Raw genomic sequence first — 22,391 nt, 5'->3', positions numbered from 1 at the left:
CCCTTGCTTTCCTTGAACATAGGGCCCAGGAGGCAGTCAGTGAGTTAGTTGTTACTGTTTTTGAAAATTCCAGAGTTTGAAGTCTAGATTGGCCTTAGATAATCCACAGTGGGGCTGAAAATAATTGAGAGCTGATTACAACAACGAGCCATTTTCAAAACCCAGAGAGCATGTTCAAGTTGCTTTCATGCTAATGAAGAAAGATGACTCGCCTGCTGGGATGCAGGGCAGGGCAGGTTCCCTGCTCCCTCTGATAAGAGCCCATCTGTCCCTTAGGATGATGGAGCTGTCCCCCTTTCATGCTGCCTGGAGACCCTGGATCCAGAGGACTCGCTTATTCAAACTTACTGGTTGGGCTTGGGAGATGGCTCAGTGGTTTTAGGCGCTTGCTTGCAAAGCAAGCCTGGGTTCCACTCCCCAGTACCCAAGTAAAGCCAGATGCACAAAGTGCCACACGCACCTAGAGTCATTTACAGTGGCAAAAAGGCCCTGGTGTGCCCATTCTTTCTTTCTCTTCCCTCCTTTCATCTCTTTCTTTCTCCCTTTCTTCTTCCCTCTGTCTTTCTCTCTTTGCTTGCAAATAAATACATAATTTAAAAAAAAAAAAACTTTACTAATGGGCTGGAGAGATGGCTTAGTTGTTAAGGAGTTTGCCTGCAAAGCCAAAGGATCCCAGTTCGACTCTCCAGGACCCACAAAAGCTGGGGGCACATGCATTTGGAGTTCGTTTGTAGTGGCTGGAGGCCCTGGTGTGCCCATTCTCTCCCTCCCTCCCTCTCTCTCTCCCTCTCTCTCTCTCTGCCTCTTTCTCTCTCAAATAAATAAAATATATGTAAAAAAATAACTTACTTGGATGGGCATGGTGGCACACACCTTTATTCCCAGCACTCAGGAGGCAGAGGTAGGAGGATGACCTGAGACTACATAGTGAATTCCAGGTGAGCCTGGGCTACAGTGAGACTCTAGCTTAAAAAAAAAAAAAAAAAAAAACTTATACCATCTGTGGTGGCACACACCCAGCACTCAGGAGGCTGAGGGAGGAGGATCACCACACACTTGAGGCCATCCTGGTACTACAGAGTGAGTTCCAGGTCAGCCTGGGCTGGAGTGAGACCTTGCCTCAAAACAAACAAACAAACAAAAACTTACTGGTTTTCTCACCCCCTCTGGTGACTTCCAGGACGACATGACTGACTCCCTGCGAGATTACACCAACCTGCCTGAGGCAGCCCCTTTGCTCACCATTCTGGACATGTCAGCTCGGGCCAAGTACGTGATGGACGTGGAAGAGATCACCCCGGCCATTGTGGAGGCCTTTGTGAATGACTTTCTAGCAGAAAAGCTCAAACCAGAGCCCATCTAGTGGGGCTGCAGCCTCCTGGGATGTTATTTAAGACTCAGTCTTCTCCCGTCCCCTCTTCCCTTTACCCATGGACTTTTCCAGCGTGTCCTGAATCACTCAACTCAAGAGTCCAACCTCTGCGGTGCCTTGTTTTGGCGTTAACTCCTCAGCTAGCACCCAAGGGTGCTCCTCATGATCATAGCACAACCCACCATGTTTGGAGACTGTTTGGGATTCATGGAGATGGCATGACTGGCCAGAACTGGGCCTGCCCCACACTGTGTTGGTCACTAGCTCCTGGTGTAGGAGCTGCTGGGGTGTTCTGCAGTGTGAGCAAGCAGGGACAGCAGACTGGGCTCTGGCTCTGGCTCTGGCTCTGAGGTCAGCACGCACTCCTGGAGCCCACGACAGCCAGAAGGAACCGTGCAGTAAAGCTCACTCCTGCGGATGCAGCAGAGAAGAGCTGTGGCCTCAGCAAGCACCAGCTGAGAGTTGTTGGTGGGAACATGCCTTTTAGGAATGTAGTCTTTCTTCGTCTGGGGGGAAACCAGCAGCCTGCTCATGGGTTCTTGAGCAGGGGACCTCCAAATCTATAGGGAAGCTTGTGGGGTGTTTATTTTGGTGAGAAAAATGAGTAGCTAAGCTAATGACTCATATAGTAATTGCTTACTGTGTGATTAGAGTTTCTCAGTCTTTTTTAATCTTTCATCCTTGCTCTTGAACTTCCCCAGGTTTCTGCCTGCTCACACAGATAGTTCCTTCTGTCTTGGAACTTTGGTAATGAGTTCTAACCCCCTGACATCGTCCCAAGGACTCAGCCCTGAATTCCTGGAGGAATGCTGCCCAGTCAGCACAGGCCTCTTTCTGGGCTAGATCCGTGCCTGAGGCCCCTGCACCCCCTTCCTTTATACTTGCTGTTTTCTTTTCAGAACAGAACTAAGAAGCAATGCCAATTTACCAGAAGCCTGGCTTTTTCCTGAGAACGTGCAAAAAGAGCTGAGCCCTAGGGTGGGAGCAGGGGTGAGGGGCGCCTCAGCTACCCTAGGACTTGGACAGTGCTCAGTCCAGGTAACTTGGTGCTCATGTGAGCTGAGCTGACCACACAAAGGGAAGCACCAGCTGTGCTCTTAGCACGTGAGGTGGAGGGCTTTGGCCAAGGGGTTCCCAGGGGTTTAGCTCAGGTGTCGGGGGCCTTCAGCCACCCCAGGCCTTACTCTCTGCTCCTCTCAGCACTCCACCAACCTGCCCCCTCCCCGACGAGCTGTCGACACTGTTGTTCCTTGCTGCATTGGATTGCTGATTTGTAGCTCAGAAGTACAAAACTAGTTGATAATTAGACGATTGGACGTTGCCAGCCTGAAATGCAGTCACCTAGAAAGAAATAAAGCAGGTGTCTCTGGATACTGTCCTTCACTTGGCCTTTCCTGTCCTTCACAGCCTTCTCACCTGAGCTCTCCGGCGGGGATGGGCAGTGTGGGGTGGCCGTGGACAACCTGTCAGAGCCATGTTCCAGACCTTCGAGGATCTCAAGAGCTGGGGCTGGGGACACATTGGTGGTAGAGCACTTGTCTAGCATGCTGGACATCCTGATGGACCAAGGCAGAAGGATTGCTATGAGTGTGGGGCCCTCCAGGGCTAGGGTCCACCAGGCCCAGCCCTGCTCCCCACCACAAAGGAACCCCAAGAACTAACATGGCTCTTCTGTCCACCTTGGTTTCCAGAAGGCAGGAAACTTGTTGGATTGAGTGTCATGGCAGGTTTCCCCTGGAGCTGTGGTCACCACCTCTCCTGGTTTGAGTTGGCACTTGGTGGAGGGTGAACTCCCAGATCACAGAACTTGTTATGGACAGTCTTGCTCTCTTCCTCATTGTGGAGTAGCTTGGGCTACTGTCATCTCCACAAGAGAAACACGAGGGATCTCATATGAGCCTTTCTGTGAAGGATGGGGGCAGGGGCTGGGGTGTCTGTCCCAGCCTAGCCTTATCCTAGGCTCCTCTGCCAAATCCTTAGGGTAGTGAGTTGAGTGAGAGGCAAGTCCCTCCCTTGGAAGATGTGCAGGGTTTCTGTCTGTGCCCTGCATCATGATGGTCTTGGAGAAAAGGGTGTCCCACTCACGCAGCAGCAACTTAATGTGGATGTTAGAAGGAACAAGGTCCTGTAAGGAGTTGCTGTCCGTCACTGCAAGAGAAACATTAGGTCCTCTGCGGCACTTTGTTTCGCACCAGGCTGACGTTTCTTAACTAGCTGTGCGTATCCGCTGGATCCAACACCAGAATTGCCCTTTCACATGTGCAGGTTAGTTGGGACTATCGGGGAAGGTTTACTAGAAAGGTTTAGGCCTGTACACTTGCTATACTGGGCAAAAATGTTAGGGAAGAATCGACTTTCAAGTGCCAGCAAACCAGCCCTTGTCCATAGTGCAAGGCATCCTAAAGGTTACTGCTGCACACCAAGTGGGTGGCATCATAGTTCCCACCAGGCAGCTCCAGACTGCCTTCAATTCTCCTTGCTAATTGGAAACAGGCTAAATCACCCGCTGTGACATATTCATAGGCTTCCGCCAGCAGCAAGGGAAACACCATGCCCTGCAGGTTGAGGTGGGAAGGTAGCTATAAAAATGCCACCCTGGACTTCACAATGACCTCCAAATCCCATTCTACCCATTCTTACTATATAGAATCTTTTTGAGATAGGATCTCACTCTGTAGCCCAGAGTCACCTAAAACTATCTTGCCCTGGCTGGCCCCACACTCATAGCGATCCTCCTGCCTTGGTCCGTCAAGTGCTGGGATTACAGGCATGAGCCACCATACCCATTGAGGTAAGATGTTTTACCTGTTTTCTGCACATAAAACATAAAAAGAATAGCTGGATGTGGTGACACATGCCATTAATCCCAGCACTATGGAGAGAGGCAGGAGGATCCTAAGTTTGAAGCCAGCTTGGGCTACATTAGGAACACCCTTTCTCAGAAAACCAAAGATAAATAAACAGATCTGTCAGGAAAAGGGTATGTGCTTGAATTGTGTCCTACAGTGGTCAGATGACAACCAGCTTCCTTTCCAAGAGTCAGATAGATGGCGGCCCCCACCACATGTCCTAAACTCAGTGGCCATGACTTATTCAAGCACAGGGAGCCAGCACTGCTTTTTTGGCGAGCTCCAAGTGGTAATTTTCAGCCAGACTTTGTTTTTTCCTGTTGCCTAATTAAAGACACTAAAAAGCTGTTCCCCTCCTGCTGTCGCTGTCAGGGCAGCAAACTGAATCCAGTAATGAGGGAAGACAGCAGGATATGGCTGGGGAACAGGTACGTGGGACCTGCAATAGCATTACATTGATCCGAGTAAGGAAACCGTGTGGGTATGGGGGGGGGGCGGTGTGTGTGTGTGTTGGGGGGTGTTATGCGGGGAAGGGCCTGTGCAAGCATCTGCTCCCGCACACTGAGATGGCCACATTCTGAACACAGCACCATTTCTTTTGCCAACCTAGACAGGCCTATGCTCGCCTAATAGCACTGAAATGCCACTGTGGGATAAATCTTGGGGTGGCAGTGTACAGGGGCCACACAGGTTCAGGAGTGCCCCCTGCAGGTCCCCTCCAGGGACTGCCTTGATGGTGGCCTGATAAGGACTGACCTGAAACTCCTGAATCCACCAAGATCTGACAAGTTTGTCCCAAAATGGTTCTGATAAGCACCTGTCTACACTTGTCCTCTTTGCCAGTGCCAGTGGGGACAAGAGCATACCCTTTCCTCTGTGCACTGCTGAAGGGGAAATTCTTACTGGACAGATCACTTGTGACAGCATTACTAGTGCCAGTGGCCTGTGTGGACATGTGCAGTAAGTGAAAGCTTTCCAGGAAACAAAGGCTGTGTGTGAGATTGCAGCGTTCTGCATTGTGCCTGGGATCTCCCCTGCTACTAGGGAGACAGGGCATAAGGGTGTTCAGTAATTTACATAGAGGAGAATGGGGCTGGAGAGATGGCTTAGGGGTTAAGGTGCTTGCCTGTGAACCCAAGTTCACTTCCCCAGGACCCACATCAGCCAAATGCTCGAGGTGGTGCATGTGTCTAGAGTTTGTTTGCAGTGGCTGGAGGCCTGGGTGCACCCATTCTCTATCTGCCTTGCTCTCTAATAAATGAGTAAAAATTAAATATTTAAGCTGGGCATTGTGGCACACACCTTTAATCCCAACACTCAGGAGGCAGAGGTAGGAGAATCTTCATGAGCTCAAGGCCACCCTGAGACTACATGGTGAATTCCAGGTCAGCCTGGGCTAGAGTGAGACCCTGCCTCAAAAAGAAGAATGAAGATAAGTAAGTTTGATCTTCCAAGGCATGGATATGGTTACCCACTTTGTGTTTTGAAATATGTTACATGTGGGCAGAACTGATTCTGAGGGACAGTTGAGACCTATTAAATAAAAGTACCAACTTATAAAAGCCACCATCCTTTCAGGCCAGTGTGCAAGCCAAAGCAGGCACTGAAAGCCTCGGGTCTGGATTACAGGTGCTCATACCTCACACAAATAAACAATCGAACCAAGACACTACATGCGAGGTGTCCTTAGGGCCAAAAATGGACTCTCCCTCCACAAGCACTGAAGAGGTGGGTGTGGTATGCACCCCTGCTCCATCCCAGCTGAGCAGAGGAGGCAGGGCCTGAGCCCTGCCACAGTCCACACTCCTCCTTTGTTACTTTTTGCTTTTTGAGGAAGCCAGACACACTAGGGATGGGGTCACCCCAACTCCAGGGCTTCCTCTGAGCAAAGGAGCTCGTGTCTCTGACACGGCTGGGAGTTGGGAATGCAGAAGGATCTCATCCAGAGCACTTCTTCACTGAGGAGTTGGCTTGTGGCCTTGACCTGCTGCTCTGATGTCATATTAAGGTTCCTTAGGTCACAGGTAGTCCATCTGTCAATTTAACTTCCAGGCTATTTCATTGGTGTGTCCATGGAGGGAAACGAACGCAATATGATCTTGGAATTTTAAAGTGAGGAGAGGCCAAGGGGGAGCAGCCGAGGTGAGGGAGCCCGGCTCCTGCAGACCACACAGGATGGACACTGTCGCTGGGTCTTTGTGTCAGGAAGGGGCAACAGTGGCCCTTGCAACTCAGCTTGGGTGGCAGTTGGAGTTGGAGTTGCTGTGATCCTTGGGGAAGCAGCGGAAAATCCCTGTTGGCCCCAGTCACGAAGACTTAGCTTCACTCTTCCTGCAGCATCGGCAGCAAAGCCATGTGTGTGCTCCCTGCATGGCATGAACTGCATAAGGGACATCATTGTCTACCCAGAGCTGTCACCTGGAAAAGCTATGCCAACTTTGCCACTTCCTGTCACTGCCCACGTTGTTGGTCTTTCTGACTTGTGGTGAGACTGTTAGAGACAACCCAAGCTTGCAAAATGCTCTTTGACACAGGAAGACTGGACTCCCTTCTTTTTCCACTTTGAAACTTAACCTGGTAAAGGTTCCGACCCTCCTTTTAGCTCTGGGAGCAATTTTTGAGGTGCAGCCTGCCACCTTGTGGCCAAAGCCACGACTACAGCGGAGCTCCACACAAAAGGTGAAGTGAGCTTGGCCAGCGTTCAGTGCTTACCTTTCAGCCAAGCAATGTTTTCTTGTCATGTACTGCTCGGTTTTATTCTACTGAGTAAATGGTAATAGGACACACGTTGTTCCCAAAATTGAGAAGTTATTCAGCAAGTAGGAACCTAAGCACAACTTGTTCTACCCCACCCTCAGACTAAATTACACCCAGGAGAATACAAGGAGCCCAGAGACTGTGGGAACCACTATAAAGCATTAAATGGCATGCACATCTCCTTTCCCTCTTACACCCAGAATGGTAAAGTTGGCTTAGTTATTTGTCAGTGTTTTTGCATTGCTCTTTTTTTTTAAATTTTGTAACAAAAACCAGTAGGCATATATAATCCAGGGACAGAGGAAAGCAGTTTGATGCAGAAAGGTGAGCTTTATGTGACTTTTTTTTGAGCACTTTCCTGAAGGGTTGGGGGGAGGGTGTCAGCAGACTCTGCAAGTGGTGCGCACCCTCCGGGCTGCCTTCCAGACCAGCTGCTGTGAGTCACCAAGTCCTCTTCAGCTGCTGTCCGCTGTTTGCCAGCTGTGTTCTAGCCGTTGTGGGCAACAACAGTAAAAAGGCTCTGAGCTCTTCTACTTCCTAAAAACTGGGGACTGCGGGGCTCAAGAATCTGCGGACCACCTGCTTCAGACATTTGTGCAGTGCCCAGGGAAGGTCCAGACAAAGTGATTAACCCCGGAGGACACAGTCAAACTGAAAACTGCCATCACTTCTCCTTCCAAACACCTTAAAGTCATGCTGCCTGTCACTCAGGGAAAAGAACATGGTTCTCTTGAGCTTTACGAGAGCCAAAGGAGCAGGAAGGGAAGGGGCTGCCTTCATGTTTCTCTTGGGCCTGCAGCAACTCCTGGCCTACCTGCAATGAGCAACTGAAAGGCTCCCAAGGAGTCGGAACATCACTAGAGCCACTGTGCCCACAGCATTCCATACAACTCCACCCCTGGCATACTCAATTCTAAAGCGTTTTTTAAAATTTTTTTGGTTTTTCGAGGGAGGGTCTCACTCTCTAGCCTAGGCTGACCAGGAATTCACCATGTAGTCTCAGGATGCCTCCAACTCACAGTGATCCACCTACTCCTGCCTCCTGAGTGCTGGGATTACAGGCATGCACCACTATGCTCGGCTCCTTTTATCTTTATTTAGAGAAAGGGGCAGAGAAAGAGAGAATGGGCACTCTGGGCCTTTAGCCACTGCAAACGAACTCCAGACATAAGTACAACCTTGTGCATCTGGAGATAATAGAGAATTGAACCTAGGTTCTTAGGCTTCATAGGTAAGTGCCTTAACCAGTAAGCCATCCCTCCAGCCCTAAACCTTTTCTTTTTCTGCCTTTTTAGATTTATTTTTATTTATTTGAGACCGACAGAGAGAGAACGGGCACACCAGGGCCTCCAGCCACTGCAAAACCCCAGACACGTGCCACCATGTGCATCGGGCTTACATGGAAACTGTAGAATTGAACCTGGGTCCTTCGGCTTCACAGGCATGCGCCTTAACTGCTATACCATCTCTCTAACTGTCTCCACTTCTCACTAGAAAGGGGGAAGATACATAACAGTGCCTGTTAAAGTGACGGCCTGAACAAACCACCCAGAGATAGCCAAAAGCAGCTGGGGAGCTAGGCAATGGCTCAACAGACCTAGTGCTTGCTGTGCAAGCCTTAGGATCAGGGTTCAGGCTAGGCGTGATGGCACACGCCTTTAATCCCAGCATTTGGGAAGATTTAGGAGGAACACCTTGAGTTTGAAGCTACCCTGAGACTACACAGAACTCCAGATCAGCCTGAGCTATAGTGAGACCCTATCTCAAAAAACCAAGATCACAGTTCAGACTCTCAGCACCCAAGTACATGCTGGATGGGCACAGCAGCCACTTGTAATCCCAGCACTGAGGCTCCCTAGGACAAGCTGGCTGTCTAGCCAGAGTTCTGGTTACAAGTGAAAGACCCTGCTTAGTAAACAAGGTGGAGACTGAGGAAGACAAACATCAACCTCTGCGCTCACACACTTGCACACAGGCAGGCATGTACGCACCCATATACATACTAATATGCATACACACATTCAAAATAAAATATCACCTGGCTGCCATGCCCTGCAGCCCTTGGCTTCCTGTTAATACTCTTGGTAATGTCCTCATCATTGAACTAAAGCTGAAAGGAGACAGAGACCCACCAGCCACAAATTTCTTAGGGATTTATTTTCTACTAATAATCAGACAGTGCCCTATAACCAAAGCTTGATGACTGCAAAATACCTACCAGCTAGCCCAAGGGGTTATCTCTGCCCAAGGATGAACCTTCAGGAACTTTCTGTGAAAAAAAGGCTATTTTTCTCCAGTGCTAGAGATGGCACCCAGGGCCTCATGCATGTTAAGCAAGCATTTGACCACTGAGCTACATCCTACTCGATAATTTTCAGAACCAAACACATGAGCAACATGGCTCATCCATTGCTGTTGTCACCTGAACAAGAGGAAAAAATATACTCTCAAAATTGGTAGTGACAGATCCCAGGAAGAATTTTGACTTTTGCTGCTTGATGGGGAAAAGGCAGAAATGGAAGTTCGTATCTTTATCTCCTCACGTAGTCCCGGAAGCCACCACCACCTCTGCCAGCCTCCCAGTGAAGTTCAGGTGTAGCAGGAGCAGGGGATTCCTGGGTCGCCTCAGTAGTAACTCCTGTCCCTGGTAAAGTGCACCGCCTTGACCCGCAACTGCCTTTTCCCTTCAAAGAGGAGGATGCTAGCTGCCATAGCCGAGTTCAAGCTCTCCACACCAGGCACTACAGGGATCAACAGCCTCTTGCCCCCAGTGCTCTCGGCCAACTGCAGGGACTCCAGGCTCACACCGTGAGTCTCCCCGCCTATCACCACAGCAGCTGGTGTCCCTGTCCAGTCCAAGTCATAACTCTGGACCTCCAGTTCAGGGAGCCAAGCTTTACTGGTTTCACTGTCTTGATTCTCATCTTCCTTGTACTTGTGAAACTTCAGGAATCGTGGATCACATGCCGAGTCCTTGTCGCTAGCTTTGTTAGACATCTGAGCCTGGGCATAGAGTCCACAGTTATCTGCCACGTAGACCCGGGTTTCAGGGGACAAGTAATTGGGCACTGTTTCCCATTCCAGATTGTTCACAACAGGTACCTGGAAATGTGCCCCCATGCCTGCCCGTAGCACTTTGGGTTCCCAGGCATCCACACAGCCTGGAAAATACAGAGAGGAGACAATCAAGACTTTATAAACTGTCCCAGACTAAGGAGCCCTGGAGTAAATCAGATTAATTCTGGATCAAGAGATAAAACAATTTTTCTACGACAGCCTTCTCCATAGCTGGAATCTCCCAAAGTGATGGTAGTCTCCATCAAAGGGGCTGGAGGAATGAATACCACTAAGTGCTGAAAACAGATCTTTTTCACCCAGTTGACTCTGTCCATGCACGTGACAGGTGTAAGGATATGCAGGAACTGAAATGACACTCCCCACCTCTGGGAACCCAGGGTACAGTGGGCAGTAGTAGTAAGGCAGTGCTTAGTCAGGTGACCGCATCAGCAGTAACTGCTGTAACAGAAGCATGAGCAGGGCAACAAATGGGACTTAAGAAGAGATTAAGATACGGTAATTGTACCCTGCAGATCCCTTCCCATGTGGGCTTTCCCATGTGGGCTTTCCCATGCACCACAGGAGCTGGGCTATAGGCCAAGATGAAGACAAGGACAGATTTGTGAGAGGAGCTGTCTAGGCTCACTCCTTCATGGACCAGAGAGTAGGGAAAGGTAAGACTTCCCTCCTTGTGTCTTCGACACTGGGCTTCACACCAAATATTTTCCACTATTTCTCCTACCCACTTCTCGCCAGCCAACAGTATGACTGTGAAAACCATACCACTTGGGTTATGTAAACACTTTTCGCAGACTCTACCAGCTATCAGAGCACTCAACAATGGAGTGAGTGGAGTAGTGATAAGGAGCCTGGTACCTAGGTCTTGCTGTCAGAGAACTGTACTACCAGCAGGGTGTGTCTGGGAAGATGTGAAAGGAGCAATTTAGGCAAGTCTCAGCAACGGCACCACCATTAGCTTAAATATAATGGGAGCTTGGGTGTTTCTGATGAGTGATCCACCCCCTGCCCCTCTGCTCCCAGGGTTTACTAGGCATTTTAGGCATGTTCTAACTATTTGGCAAGTCTGTTTGGAACCAAGCCTATTAATCCCCTCTTCTGGCGAGAAGAGACAAAATGTAATGAGGCTAATTTGTGTGTGGCTTGTGTAACTACATTTCCCTGAAGCTAAAGGAAATGTCTCATGACATATAATCACTCTGGTGACAGCATTCCTTCCACAAGATTCAGGACAAGAGTTAAGAAGGCCTCATTATACCCAACACCTTGGGAACTCAAGATACTTAAAAGGACCTGAAACCAAGTGTTAAAGTTGGCATCTATACAATTAATATACATAGCTGGGTGTGGTGGTGCATGCCTTTAATCCCAGCACTTGGGAGGCAGAGGTAGGCGGATCACTGTGAGTCCAAGGCCACCCTGAGGCTACATAGTGAATTCCAGGTCAGCCTGAGCTAGAATGAGACCCTACCTTGAAAAACAAAAACAAACAAAATTTAAAAATTAATATACACTAATAAAAAAATTTCACAGCAAGTTGCCATCTACTTCTTCACCCTGACTGACTTAAATTTAAAACATTTTTTAAAGTTTATTTTATTTTTTTGACAGAGAGAAAAGACACAGATAGAGAAAGGGTGTGCCAGGGCCTCTAGCAAATGAACTCCACTTGCATGAGCTACCTTGTGCATTTGGGTACTTGGGAATCAAATCTGGGTCTTTAGGCTTTGCAGGCAAGTGCCTTAACTGCTAAGCCATCTTTCCAGCCCTTACTTAAAAATTTTAAACAAGCCGGGTGTGGTGGTACACGCCTTTAATCCCAGCACTCGGGAGACAGAAGTAGGGAGATCGCTGTGAATTTGAGGCCACCCTGAGACTCCACAGTGACCTGGAGGTCTGCCTGGGCTAGAGTGAGACCCTACCTTGAAAAACAAAAACAACAACAACAAAAAATTTAAACTACCTAGCAGGTTCCAATTACTGAAATACTTATTGCACCAGAGAAGGGACAGAGCACTTCATTTGCTTCATCTCAAAATAACCTGTAAGGATGATTCTTATCAGTCCCACTTGACAGATGAGGAAACCACTTTCAGCATACTGCTGCTTATGGACATACAGGCAGTACAGGGCAGACCCAAGCATGTCTGCCTAGGGCCCTAGCTAACTTAAAAATAGCCAGCCAGGGGCTGGAGAGATGGCTCAGTGGTTAAAGGCACTTCCCTGGAAAGCCTGACATACTGGGTTCAATTCCCTATACCCATGTAAAGCCAGATGCACAGCCGGGCATGGTGGCGCACACCTTTAATCCCAGCACTTGGGAGGCAGAGGTAGGAGGATCACCATGAGTTCGAGGCCACCCTGAAACTACCATAGTGAATTCTAGGTCAACCTGAGCTAGAGTGGGACCCTACCTCAAAAAACCAAGACCAAACAAACCAAAAAAAATAAAAATAAAAATAAAAGCCAGATGCACAAATTGCTACATGTATCTGGAGTACATGTGCAGTGTCAAGAGGCAGGGCACACTCATTCCCTCTCTCCCCTCTCTTGCTGCTTGAAAATAAATAAAAAAAAAATATTTTTTTTTAAATCAACAACTGGGGCTGGGGAAATGACTTAGTGGTTAAGGTATTTGCCTGTGAAGTCTACCAACCCCAGTTTGATTCCCCAGGACCCAAGTAAGCCAGATGCACAAGGGGTGCATGCATCTGTAGTTCATTTGCAGTGGCTAGAGGGCCTGGCATACCTATTCTCCCTATATATCTGCTTCTTTCTCTCTCACTCTCAAATATTTAAAAAAAAAAAATGGCCAATCTGGCCTGGAGAGATGGCTTAGTAGTTAAGCACTTGAATGTGAAGCCTAAGGACCCCGGTTCAAGGCTCCATTCCCCAGGACCCACGTTAGCCAGATGCAGAAGGGGGCGCACGCATCTGGAGTTCATTTGCAGCGGCTGGAGGCCCTGGCATGCCCATTCTCTCCCCCCCCCCCCATCTGCTTCTTTCTCTCTCTTTCTTTCAAATAAATTAAAATAGACAAAAAACTAAAAAAAAAAAAAATTAATGGCCAGTCAGCCCACTGGGGAAAAGTTCCTCTTACCTTTAGTGAGAAGGACTTTGCTGCAGCCTGCTCCAGCTGCAGATCTCAGAATTGTCCCCAGGTTCCCGGGGTCACGTACATTGTCACAAATCAGCACTAAGGGCAGTGAATGGTGAAGCTGAGTCCTGGGATATGCCATCTTAATGTGGTCAGGCTTGGCAAAAATCCCTGAAGAAAAAAAAAACATCCCTGAAGAAACAACACAGGAGGTTCACTTGTGTAAGGTGGACACGAGAATCACTTTGACTTTTTTGCTAACATTATGTATTCACAGTTAACAGGGAACACGGGAATACATTCTGAAAACGTTCAAACAACCTAAAATTCTACAAGTTCCAATCCCCACCATGCTTAATGTATTTCCCATCTTGGAATATCTCCTTTCTGGATTTCATGCATCTACCCATATGTGGGTGTCTTTTCAACATAAAAACAAAGCAAACAATACTGCAGGTGTGGTGGCAAATGACTCTAGTCCCAGCACTCAAGAGGTGAAAGCAGAAGAAATGAGTTCTGACCTTCAAGATAAGACAGTTTCCCCCCAACTCCACCCCCCCAAAAAAATAAGGCTGGGGATGTTGGGATGTAGCTGAGAGCATTTGACCTCCAGCACAGCAACAACAAAACCCAGACCTGAGGCCCAATGTTAACATCCATACAATTACTCTAGGCTAATAAGCTACCTAACTGCTGTTTGTTATTTTGTCATATCAGTTCATTTAGCTCTTTCTCTCTGAAAACTTAATTACATAAAATGCTCCTTCTTATAAAAAATGCTACAATGAAGGGCTGGGGATGTAGCTTAATTGATGCAGTGCTTGCCCATCACGCATGAAGCCCTAGGTTCAATCTCCAGCACCACATAAATTAGGCATGGTGGCACCTTTCTCCATTTTCCCACTAGTAGAGATTTTTTGTTGTTGTTTCAAATAACTTAAAGGCTTAACTCTTTTTTTAAAATTATTTATTTATTTGCAAGCAGACAGGGAGAGAAATAGAAGAGAGAAAGACAGAGAGAATGGGCACTCCAGGGCTTCCAGCTACTGCAAACGAACTCCAGACGCATGAGTCTCTTGTGCATCTGGCTTATGTGGGTCCTGGGTAATCGAACCTGGATCCTTTGGCTTCACAGGCAAATGCCTTAGCCGCTTAGCCATTTCTCCAGCCCCTTAACTCTTTAAACACTAAACACTTAATTCTCTTTCACTGCTTATTTTAAAATTCAAAGTATAGTCCCAAGAATTTAAAAGCTTAAATTCATCAAAGAAATGACTCCTTTCTCAAATATTCTAGCACAGAAACACTGTATCATGCCTATTTGCAAGGCTGCAAAATGAAGGGCATGAGTGTAGTGAGGGACTGAGCCATGTTGAATGCCCCACGCTGAAGGTCAGAAGCTTTTTTTTTATTTTTTTTTAATTTTTTATTTATTTATTTGAGAGTGACAGACACAGAGAGAAAGACAGATAGAGGGAGAGAGAGAGAATGGGCGCGCCAGGGCTTCCAGCCTCTGCAAATGAACTCCAGACGCATGCGCCCCCTTGTGCATCTGGCTAACGTGGGACCTGGGGAACCGAGCCTCGAACCGGGGTCCTTAGGCTTCACAGGCAAGCACTTAACCGCTAAGCCATCTCTCCAGCCCAGAAGCTTTTGAATTTGAGACAGTCCAATACGATGGATGCAACTGGGTCATTGGGGTACCTAAAGAGTAAAAGCCCCAGTGAGCATCTTCATGTGACACTCTCCTTGTTAGTGATCTCTACATTGTACCCTACAGCTTGCAACACTTCAGGGGAATACAGAAACTGGAAAAAGGCTAATATTACAATAAAAGCAGGCCTGGTGTGGTGGCATACACCTTTAGTCCCAGCACTCAGGAGACTGAGGTAAGTAGACCACTGGGAGGTCAGCCTGGGGCTACACAGCGAATTCCAGGTCAGTCTGGGATAGAGTGAGAACCTGCCTTAGAAAATAACAAAACCAAACAAACCAAAAAGAAAGCTTTTTTCCTCTGGTGTCACAGAAATTATTCTTATGGACCTTCCAAATATTCACAGCAAATTTCTTTATGAATCCTAGTGTATGGCAGAAGTAAAAATAACCAAAATTTAAGTCAGATGCTATTCTCAGCCCTTTATATAAGTTAAAATCAAATAGATCAACTTCCTTTGTAAGAGTGCTCCCACAGGATTGAACAGTTTTTTTTTAAATTTTGCAAGCATCAAGCCAAGCTTGGTGGTGGTGTACATTTGTAATCCTAGCACTCAGGAGTCAGTCAGGAAGATCACAAGTTGAAGGCCAGTCTGTTCTGGCTCAGAGGTTAAGAGAGCTTCCTGCACAAGCATGAGGGTCTGAGGCTGCTGAGTTTGATTCTAAGAACCACTCACAAGTGTAACCACAGTCCTGCACCAAGCAAAGACTGAAGAAATGCTAGAGCTCCCAAAACTGCCAATGCTGGGGAACTAGTGCGAGGCTCCATCTCAAGGAAACAAACAGATGAGCACTGGGCGCTGCATACATGCACACAGCACACACATACACACCAAACATACCACATCACACCTAGTACACAAAACCAACAAAATTGGGCTAAAGGGATGGCTTGGGGGTTAAGGCACTTGCCTACAAAGCCAAATGACCCAGGTTTGAATCCCCAGGACCCACGTTAGCCAGATGCACAATGGGGTGCATGCATCTGGAGTTTGTTTGCAGTGGCTGGAGGCCCTAGCATGCCCATTCTATCTCTCTTCCCCTCTTTCTCTGTTAAATAAATAAAATATTTTAAAAAACAAAATTAGTCGGGCGTGGTGGCACACGCCTTTAATCCCAGCACTTGGGAGGCAGAGGTAGGAGGATCACCATGAGTTCGAGGCCACCCTGAGACACCATAGTGAATTCCAGGTCAGTCTGGGCTAGAGTGAGACCCTACCTCGAAAAACCAAAAAAAAAAAAAAAAAAAAAAATTAAAACTGTTTAAACTTTGGAAATGAAGAAAATAATACTCATACTAAAACAATATAAAGAAGAATTTGGGCGTCTCCACAAAGACACTGCAAGTACAAAGCCCTATGAAGGTAAAGTCGATGGCATTAGGCACTTGCCATAACAATCCTGCACTTTAGAGTCATGATGACCACATGACCATTCATTGGGGCAGGGGCCTTAAACTCCTACTTGGCTACCTATGGTGATGAGAACCCACTATTTATCAAGGTCCACTTACATTACTGGATTTTGTCTCTTTGGTTCTGGTTCTGGAACTTGCTATCCAGCCCATGCTGCCCTGGAACTGTGGCAATGCTCCTGACTCTGCCTCAGTGCTAGGACTAGTCATGTGCCACCATGCCTGGCTCATTAGTGCTTTAGAGCACCTGAAGTTAGATATTTTAGGCTAGGCAGTGCTAGTTCTTTCTTGTTTTTACCCAGTCTCCTCAAATCTAGAACACATTTTATGGACAAGCTGAATGTTGTTAACTTCAAAAGCCATGACATGATCAGAGCAATTACTGTTCTTCATTATGAAAGCTAGAAGTCCAGGCTTAGTGGTTAAGTGCTTACCTGTAAAGCCAAAGGACCCAGGTTCAATTCCCCAGTACCCACATAAAGCCAGATACACAAGGTAGCATATGTGTCTGGAGACCCTGGCATGCCCATTCTCTCTCTCAAGTAAATATTTAAAAAGGAAAGCTAGGGCTGGAGAAATGGCTTAGCAGTTTAGGCATTTGCCTGTGAAGCCTAAGAATACATGTTCAAATCTCCAGGTCCCATGTAGGCAGACACGAAAATGATACCAGCATGCAATGTTGCATATGAAAAAGAAAGGGACGCACGCATTTGGAGTGTGTTCACAGTGGCTGAAAGGCTTTGGCACACCCATTCTCTCTCTCAAAAATAAAAAAGAAGACAGACATGGTGGCACATACCTTTAATCCCAGCACTCAGGAGGCAGAGGTAGGAGGATCACCATGAGGTGGAGGCCACCCTGAGACTACATAGTGAATTCCAGGTGAGCCTGGGCTAGAGTTGAGACTCTACCTCACAAAACCAAAAAAAAAAAAAAAAGGCTCGAGGGATGGCTTAGCAGTTAAGGTATTTGCCTGCAAAGCCAAAGGACCCAATTCAATTCCTAGGACCCACGTTAGCCAGACGCACAAGGGGGCTCATGCGTCTGGAGTTCGTTTGCAGTGGCTAGAGGCCCTGGCATGCCCATGCTCTCTGCCCCTCTTTCTCTGTCAAATAAATAAATAAAATACTTAAAAAAAAAAAAAAGAAAGAAAGAAAAGAAAGCTAGAAGTCCAAGATGGGCTGGCCATTTAGTACACAGGCTCAAAGTGCAAAGCCCAGAGGGGGTTAAAAAGGCATAGCTTGGGAATGGGCTTTGTGGCTAAAGGTACTTGCTCTACAAGCCTGCCAACAGGAGCTTGATCCCCAGTATCCACAAAAAGCTGGACACCAAGTGTTGCCTGCATCATTTGCAATCCAAGTACTACTATGGCAGTGGGAGGCAGAGTCAGGTTAATCCCAATCTGGCAGGACAGCCAATCTGGCCTTCCTAGCATCAAACAAGATAGATCCTGTCTCAAAACAAAGTGGACAGGCTGAAAGACAGCTCAACAGTTAAAGGTATACAATTGCAAAGCCTGCCAGCCCAGGTTCGATTCCCTAGTACCAACGTAAAGCTACATTCACAAAGTAACACATGCAGTGGCAAGAAGCCCCAGCATGCCCATACTCTCTCTCTCTTCCTACAAATACGTAATTTTTTTAAAGTTTCATTTGTAGAAATTTTTAAAAATATTTAATTTATTCACTAACATAGAAAGACAATGGGACAGAGAAGGGGCCTCTAGCCACTGCAAACAAACACTAGATGCATGCAACACCTTGTCCATCTGGCTTTATGTGGGGAACTGAACCAAGGTCATTAGGCTTTGCAGGTAAGTGCCTTAACCACTGAGTCATCTCTGCAGCCCCTAAATATTTTTTTTAATTTTATTTATTTGAAGAGAGAAAAAGAAAAGAGGCAGACACAGAGAAAGCAAATGGGTGCACCAGGGTCTAAAGTTGCTGCAAACAAACTCCAGACACATACGCTACTTTGTGCATCTGGCTTACATGGGTCCTGGGGAATTGAACCTGGGTCCTTTGGCTTTGCAGACAAGCACTTTAACAACTAAGCCATCTCTCCAGCCCAATTTTTTTCAATTTAAACATAAAAAAAAAAAAAATAAAGCAAGGTGGAAGGAGAGGACCAACTCCCTGAGGTTGTCCCCTGACACATGCACCATGGTATGAGTATGCACACACGCACACACACAAAACAGGTATAGCTAATCAGAGTATGTTTAGTTTGTATAACTCTAGATCTTTTTGCTTATTTTTTTGTAGAAAGAGTCCTGCTATGTAGGCCAAACTTGTGGAGATTCTCCTATTTCTGACTCTTGAATACTGGGATTATAAGCATGTACCACTATGTCAAATTTTAATTCTGAGTTCTTTTATGCCCCAAGTCTGGGCCCATCCTATGGTTTAAGAGCTATTTGTTGGAACATGGATCCAGTGACTCATCCCTAAAATCTCCTCTCCCAATTACTGGCTACATAGTTCATGTTATTTCAAGAATGAAATAGGGCTGGAGAGATGGCTTAGCGGTTAAGCGCTTGCCTGTGAAGCCTAAGGACCCCGGTTCGAGGCTCGGTTCCCCAGGTCCCACGTTAGCCAGATGCACAAGGGGGCGCACGCGTCTGGAGTTCGTTTGCAGAGGCTGGAAGCCCTGGCGCGCCCAATCTCTCTCTCTCCCGCTATCTGTCTTTCTCTCGGTGTCTGTCGCTCTCAAATAAATAAATAAATAAATAAATTAAAAAAAAAAAAAAAAAAAAAAAAAAAGAATGAAATAACGGTGACCCCACAATAGGGCATACATATGCACAAGTATTAGGAGAGGCTGTGGCTTAGATGTTGGAATCTTGAAGATAACCCCTCCTCCAGCTACCCTTTACTCTCCAGGAGAAATTGCTACACTTATGGCCACTTAGTTTTCAAATATAACCCCAATGTAAAAATTGTAAAGAATTGGGACTACAGAAAGCCAAGCGCCACATGTTCTCTCTTATATATGGATCCTAGCTACAGATGACTGGGCTTCTGTGTAGGAATGAAAAAACTCAGTAGCAGAGGCCAGTAAGCTAAAAAAAGAGATATAAAGGGAAAAGAAAAGAAGGCAAGGGGTACTTAATAGGATGGTATTGTATATATGTAAGTAGAAGAATATATTAATGGGGGTGAAAAGGTCCAAAATGAGGTCAGGGGAAAAGATTGAGTAAAGGAAATCTTCGAGGATATAAATAAATCATATGGAATCCTACTTTTTTGGACAGTGGACCACTCAGGAGCCATAGGTTGCTGCTAGACAATTTTCAGTGCCAGGGATGGGATACCTTCCAGTGAGTTGTTGGCCAGGGAGGTCCCTGATGCCCCCAAAACATTACAGGCCATTGCCATGGCCCTTGGTTTCCCATCAGGAATAGATGGTAAGACCCTATTGTTGAAGACTCCATATACTTGGGCTGTAAGGCCACTGAGAAATCCTGCTGGAACTGAGCTGATAACCTCCTCCATGTAGACCAGCTGACAGAAAGCTGGAAGAAGCCATTCTGCATACAGTTCAATGGGAGAAAGAGTAATCACCAGAGAAGATACTCAGCAGTGGACACTGTAAGCCTTGTATTTGGCCAGCCAAATGAGCCAACAGGTAAAATAGTGGTACGCCTATTATGGGGGAAACCAACTGCCCTCTAATTGAACTGGAGGCCTGCTCCATGGGAAGGAATACATCCCTGATACTGAAAACTTAAAACAGGAGTAGTCATGAGCCCTAGGGGTACAACGTCTGCTGTTTTATGGCTAAATGTATATACTATGCTTATCAAACTGCCTAGTAAGCACTTCTCTTAATGTTCATACCCTTATATTAATGCTACTCTCACTTTCGGTAGAGAATCTTCTCTTTTCAGATGGCAGTGACCTTGGGACGACTCAGAAGGTATCATGTTGATAGAAATAAATGACCACAGTGCTCAGTACTGCAATGTCTCTATCACATCTTCCAAGGCTCAGGATCTAATGCAGAAGAGGTGGCAGAAAGAATGTAAAAGACAAAGGAAGGGTAGGACTCCATACAACATGCTCCCTCCAGACACAAAATGGCCTGGATATCCAGGGCCTCACAGTGCCTGACACTACCTGCATAAGACCATCATAATAGGAGGAAAAGATCGTGACATCAAAATTAAAAGAGAGACTGACTGAGATGGGGAGGGGGTATGATGAAGAATGGGGTTTCAAAGGGGAAAGTGGGGGGAGGGAGGGTATTACCACGGGGTACTTTTTATAATCATGGAAGTTGTTAATAAAATTTGGAAGAAAATAAATAAATAAAATATTAACATTAAAAAAAAAGAATTGGAGCTGGAGAGATGGCTTAGCGGTTAGGTGCTTGCCTGTGAAGACTAAGGACCCCAGTTCAAGGCTCAATTCCCCAGGACCCATGTATGCCAGAAACACAAGGGGCGCATGCATATGGAGTTAGTTTGCAGTGGCTGGAGGCCCTGGTGCACCCATCCTCTCTTCTCTCTCTCTGCTTCTTTGTCTCTCTGTCAGTCTCAAATAAATAAAAATAAACAACAGCAAAAACAAACTACCATTTGTGCATGGCTCAAGACCAGGGTTATTAAAAAAAATTGTAAAGAATTATCTTCCCATGTTTAGACAAGACTTTTTTCAGTTACCCAATGCTTTTAGTAAGATTCAAACCAGATCAAGAAAGACCCCAGAGGACAAGGTTTTCTATGCATTAGGCTGAACGGGGCAATAGCAGCTCCTTAGAGTTACTTCTGGAACACAGGTGTTAAGGACATATAGTTGCCACTGCATGGCAAAGCACTGGTGGAAATGAGCTAAATTTTTCAGTAAATATTTTAGTTCTTTGCCTGACATTAAAGGGTGAAGAAATAACGAAAAAGGAAAAAGAAAAGAAAAAGTTTGAGAAACAATGGCTCTCCCTATGGACTATAAATAACCACAATACAGACTGGTGAAAAACTGGCTCCAGCTACACTGGAAATACTGAAATCCTAGACTTGAGAATTTTTTTATGGGTCTTTAAAATTAGGCAGTAACATTTAAATGAGGTTCAAATAAAATTTATTGCCTTAAGGCAAGTATGAACAAGGAGTTCTAGGTCTCTCCAACTGAATGAACAAGAAATTCCACATCTTCATATTAATGTAAACCACTGACCCATTATTCCTTGTGGCGCTACTACGTCCGACCAATCCTTGATATCCTCAAACTTCACCTTGATGAGACTGACACCTTTCAGCTTATCGGCTGGCAACTCCTTTATGTATTCCAGACGGCTGAAAAAAAACACTTGTGGCACAGCTCCAGCCTTGAGAGCATCTGCAATCAGCCTGCGACCTTCCAACAGGATCTTCCCTTGCTTTTCCCGAAATGGCCTGGACTTAACTATTGTCATTACATTGCTGTGGGTGGAAACAAAAACACGGGTAATTATCAACATCCTTGTTACCGAGGCAAACTAGTTCTAATAAACACCTAAAAGCTTCGCAGATACAAATCCCAGGACGCTTATCCTGTTATTTATAGTGCAAATGAAAAATAGAAACAGCTGGGCGTGGTGGCGCACGCCTTGAATCCCAGCACCTGGGCGGCAGAGGTAGGAGGATCGCCGTGAGTTCGAGGCTACCCTGAGACTACATAGTGAATTCCAGGTCAATAAATAAATAAATAAACAAATAAATAAAAACACGCAGTGGGTTGTAGGGGAAGAACTCCTTCAGAAGTTGGAGAAGGCCAAGGCCCCGCTGTGAGGCAAGAAGAGAAATGGGAATAGGAGACAGCACCTCAGTCTCCTGTCGCCAGGAAAAGCCTTATCGTAGCGAAGCCCTGCTTCCTCCCAGGGGCTAGGCGTCTGGCATGGGGACATCTGAAGTGGTTGTTTTGGTAGCTGCCCCCGGGAACTGGCCTCGGACGCCGGCTCGTCAGGGGCGCGCTTCCGCCCCGCGTGTCCCGGCGGAAACACCACTTTCACCGGGCTCCGCCGCAGCGCCCGGACCCAGCGCCGCGCGTCCACGTCGCAAGTCTGGACCACGGGCAGCAGCGGCCTCGCCGCCCAGCACACGCCCTTCGCCAGCGCCGCCATCTTGCCCGCCGCGGG

The 22,391-nt window shown here is 46.8% G+C and overlaps 2 protein-coding genes across 2 annotated transcripts in view; one reads left to right on the top strand and one right to left on the bottom strand.

Annotated features, from left to right (window-relative positions):
• Nucleotides 1-2,743, top strand: part of Nxn (nucleoredoxin) — a 195,890-nt gene extending 193,147 nt beyond the window's left edge. Inside the window, exon 8 of the mRNA XM_045159188.1 lies at nucleotides 1,181-2,743. Coding sequence (XP_045015123.1) covers nucleotides 1,181-1,363 — 183 coding nt within the window. The 3' untranslated portion in view covers nucleotides 1,364-2,743. The remainder of the gene's footprint in view (nucleotides 1-1,180) is intronic.
• Nucleotides 2,744-9,116: 6,373 nt separating this feature from the next.
• On the bottom strand, nucleotides 9,117-22,376 carry Mrm3 (mitochondrial rRNA methyltransferase 3). The gene is made up of 4 exons (XM_004667866.2): nucleotides 22,078-22,376; nucleotides 21,452-21,696; nucleotides 13,154-13,321; nucleotides 9,117-10,139 (listed from the first exon to the last, which is right to left on the bottom strand). The coding sequence occupies exons 1-4, from the start codon at nucleotides 22,374-22,376 to the stop codon at nucleotides 9,604-9,606; spliced, it is 1,248 nt and encodes a 415-aa protein (XP_004667923.1). The 3' UTR covers nucleotides 9,117-9,603.
• Nucleotides 22,377-22,391: the final 15 nt, after the last annotated feature.

The sequence above is a fragment of the Jaculus jaculus genome, chromosome 9 (assembly GCF_020740685.1).
Source record: "Jaculus jaculus isolate mJacJac1 chromosome 9, mJacJac1.mat.Y.cur, whole genome shotgun sequence".
NCBI classification, from domain to species: Eukaryota; Metazoa; Chordata; class Mammalia; order Rodentia; family Dipodidae; genus Jaculus; species Jaculus jaculus.
This window is presented reverse-complemented; position numbering and strand designations above follow the sequence as displayed.

What these genes read in the sequence shown, in the direction of transcription:
- Mrm3 (XM_004667866.2), bottom strand. Translation starts at nt 22,376, where the DNA reads ATGGCGGCGCTGGCGAAGGGCGTGTGCTGGGCGGCGAGGCCGCTGCTG. An exon ending in CCTGGCGACAGGAGACTGAG is followed by an intron (nt 21,697 to 22,077) that starts GTGCTGTCTCCT and finishes TTCCACCCACAG; the next exon opens with CAATGTAATGACAATAGTTA. An exon ending in CAAAGTCCTTCTCACTAAAG is followed by an intron (nt 10,140 to 13,153) that starts GTAAGAGGAACT and finishes TGTATTTTCCAG; the next exon opens with GCTGTGTGGATGCCTGGGAA.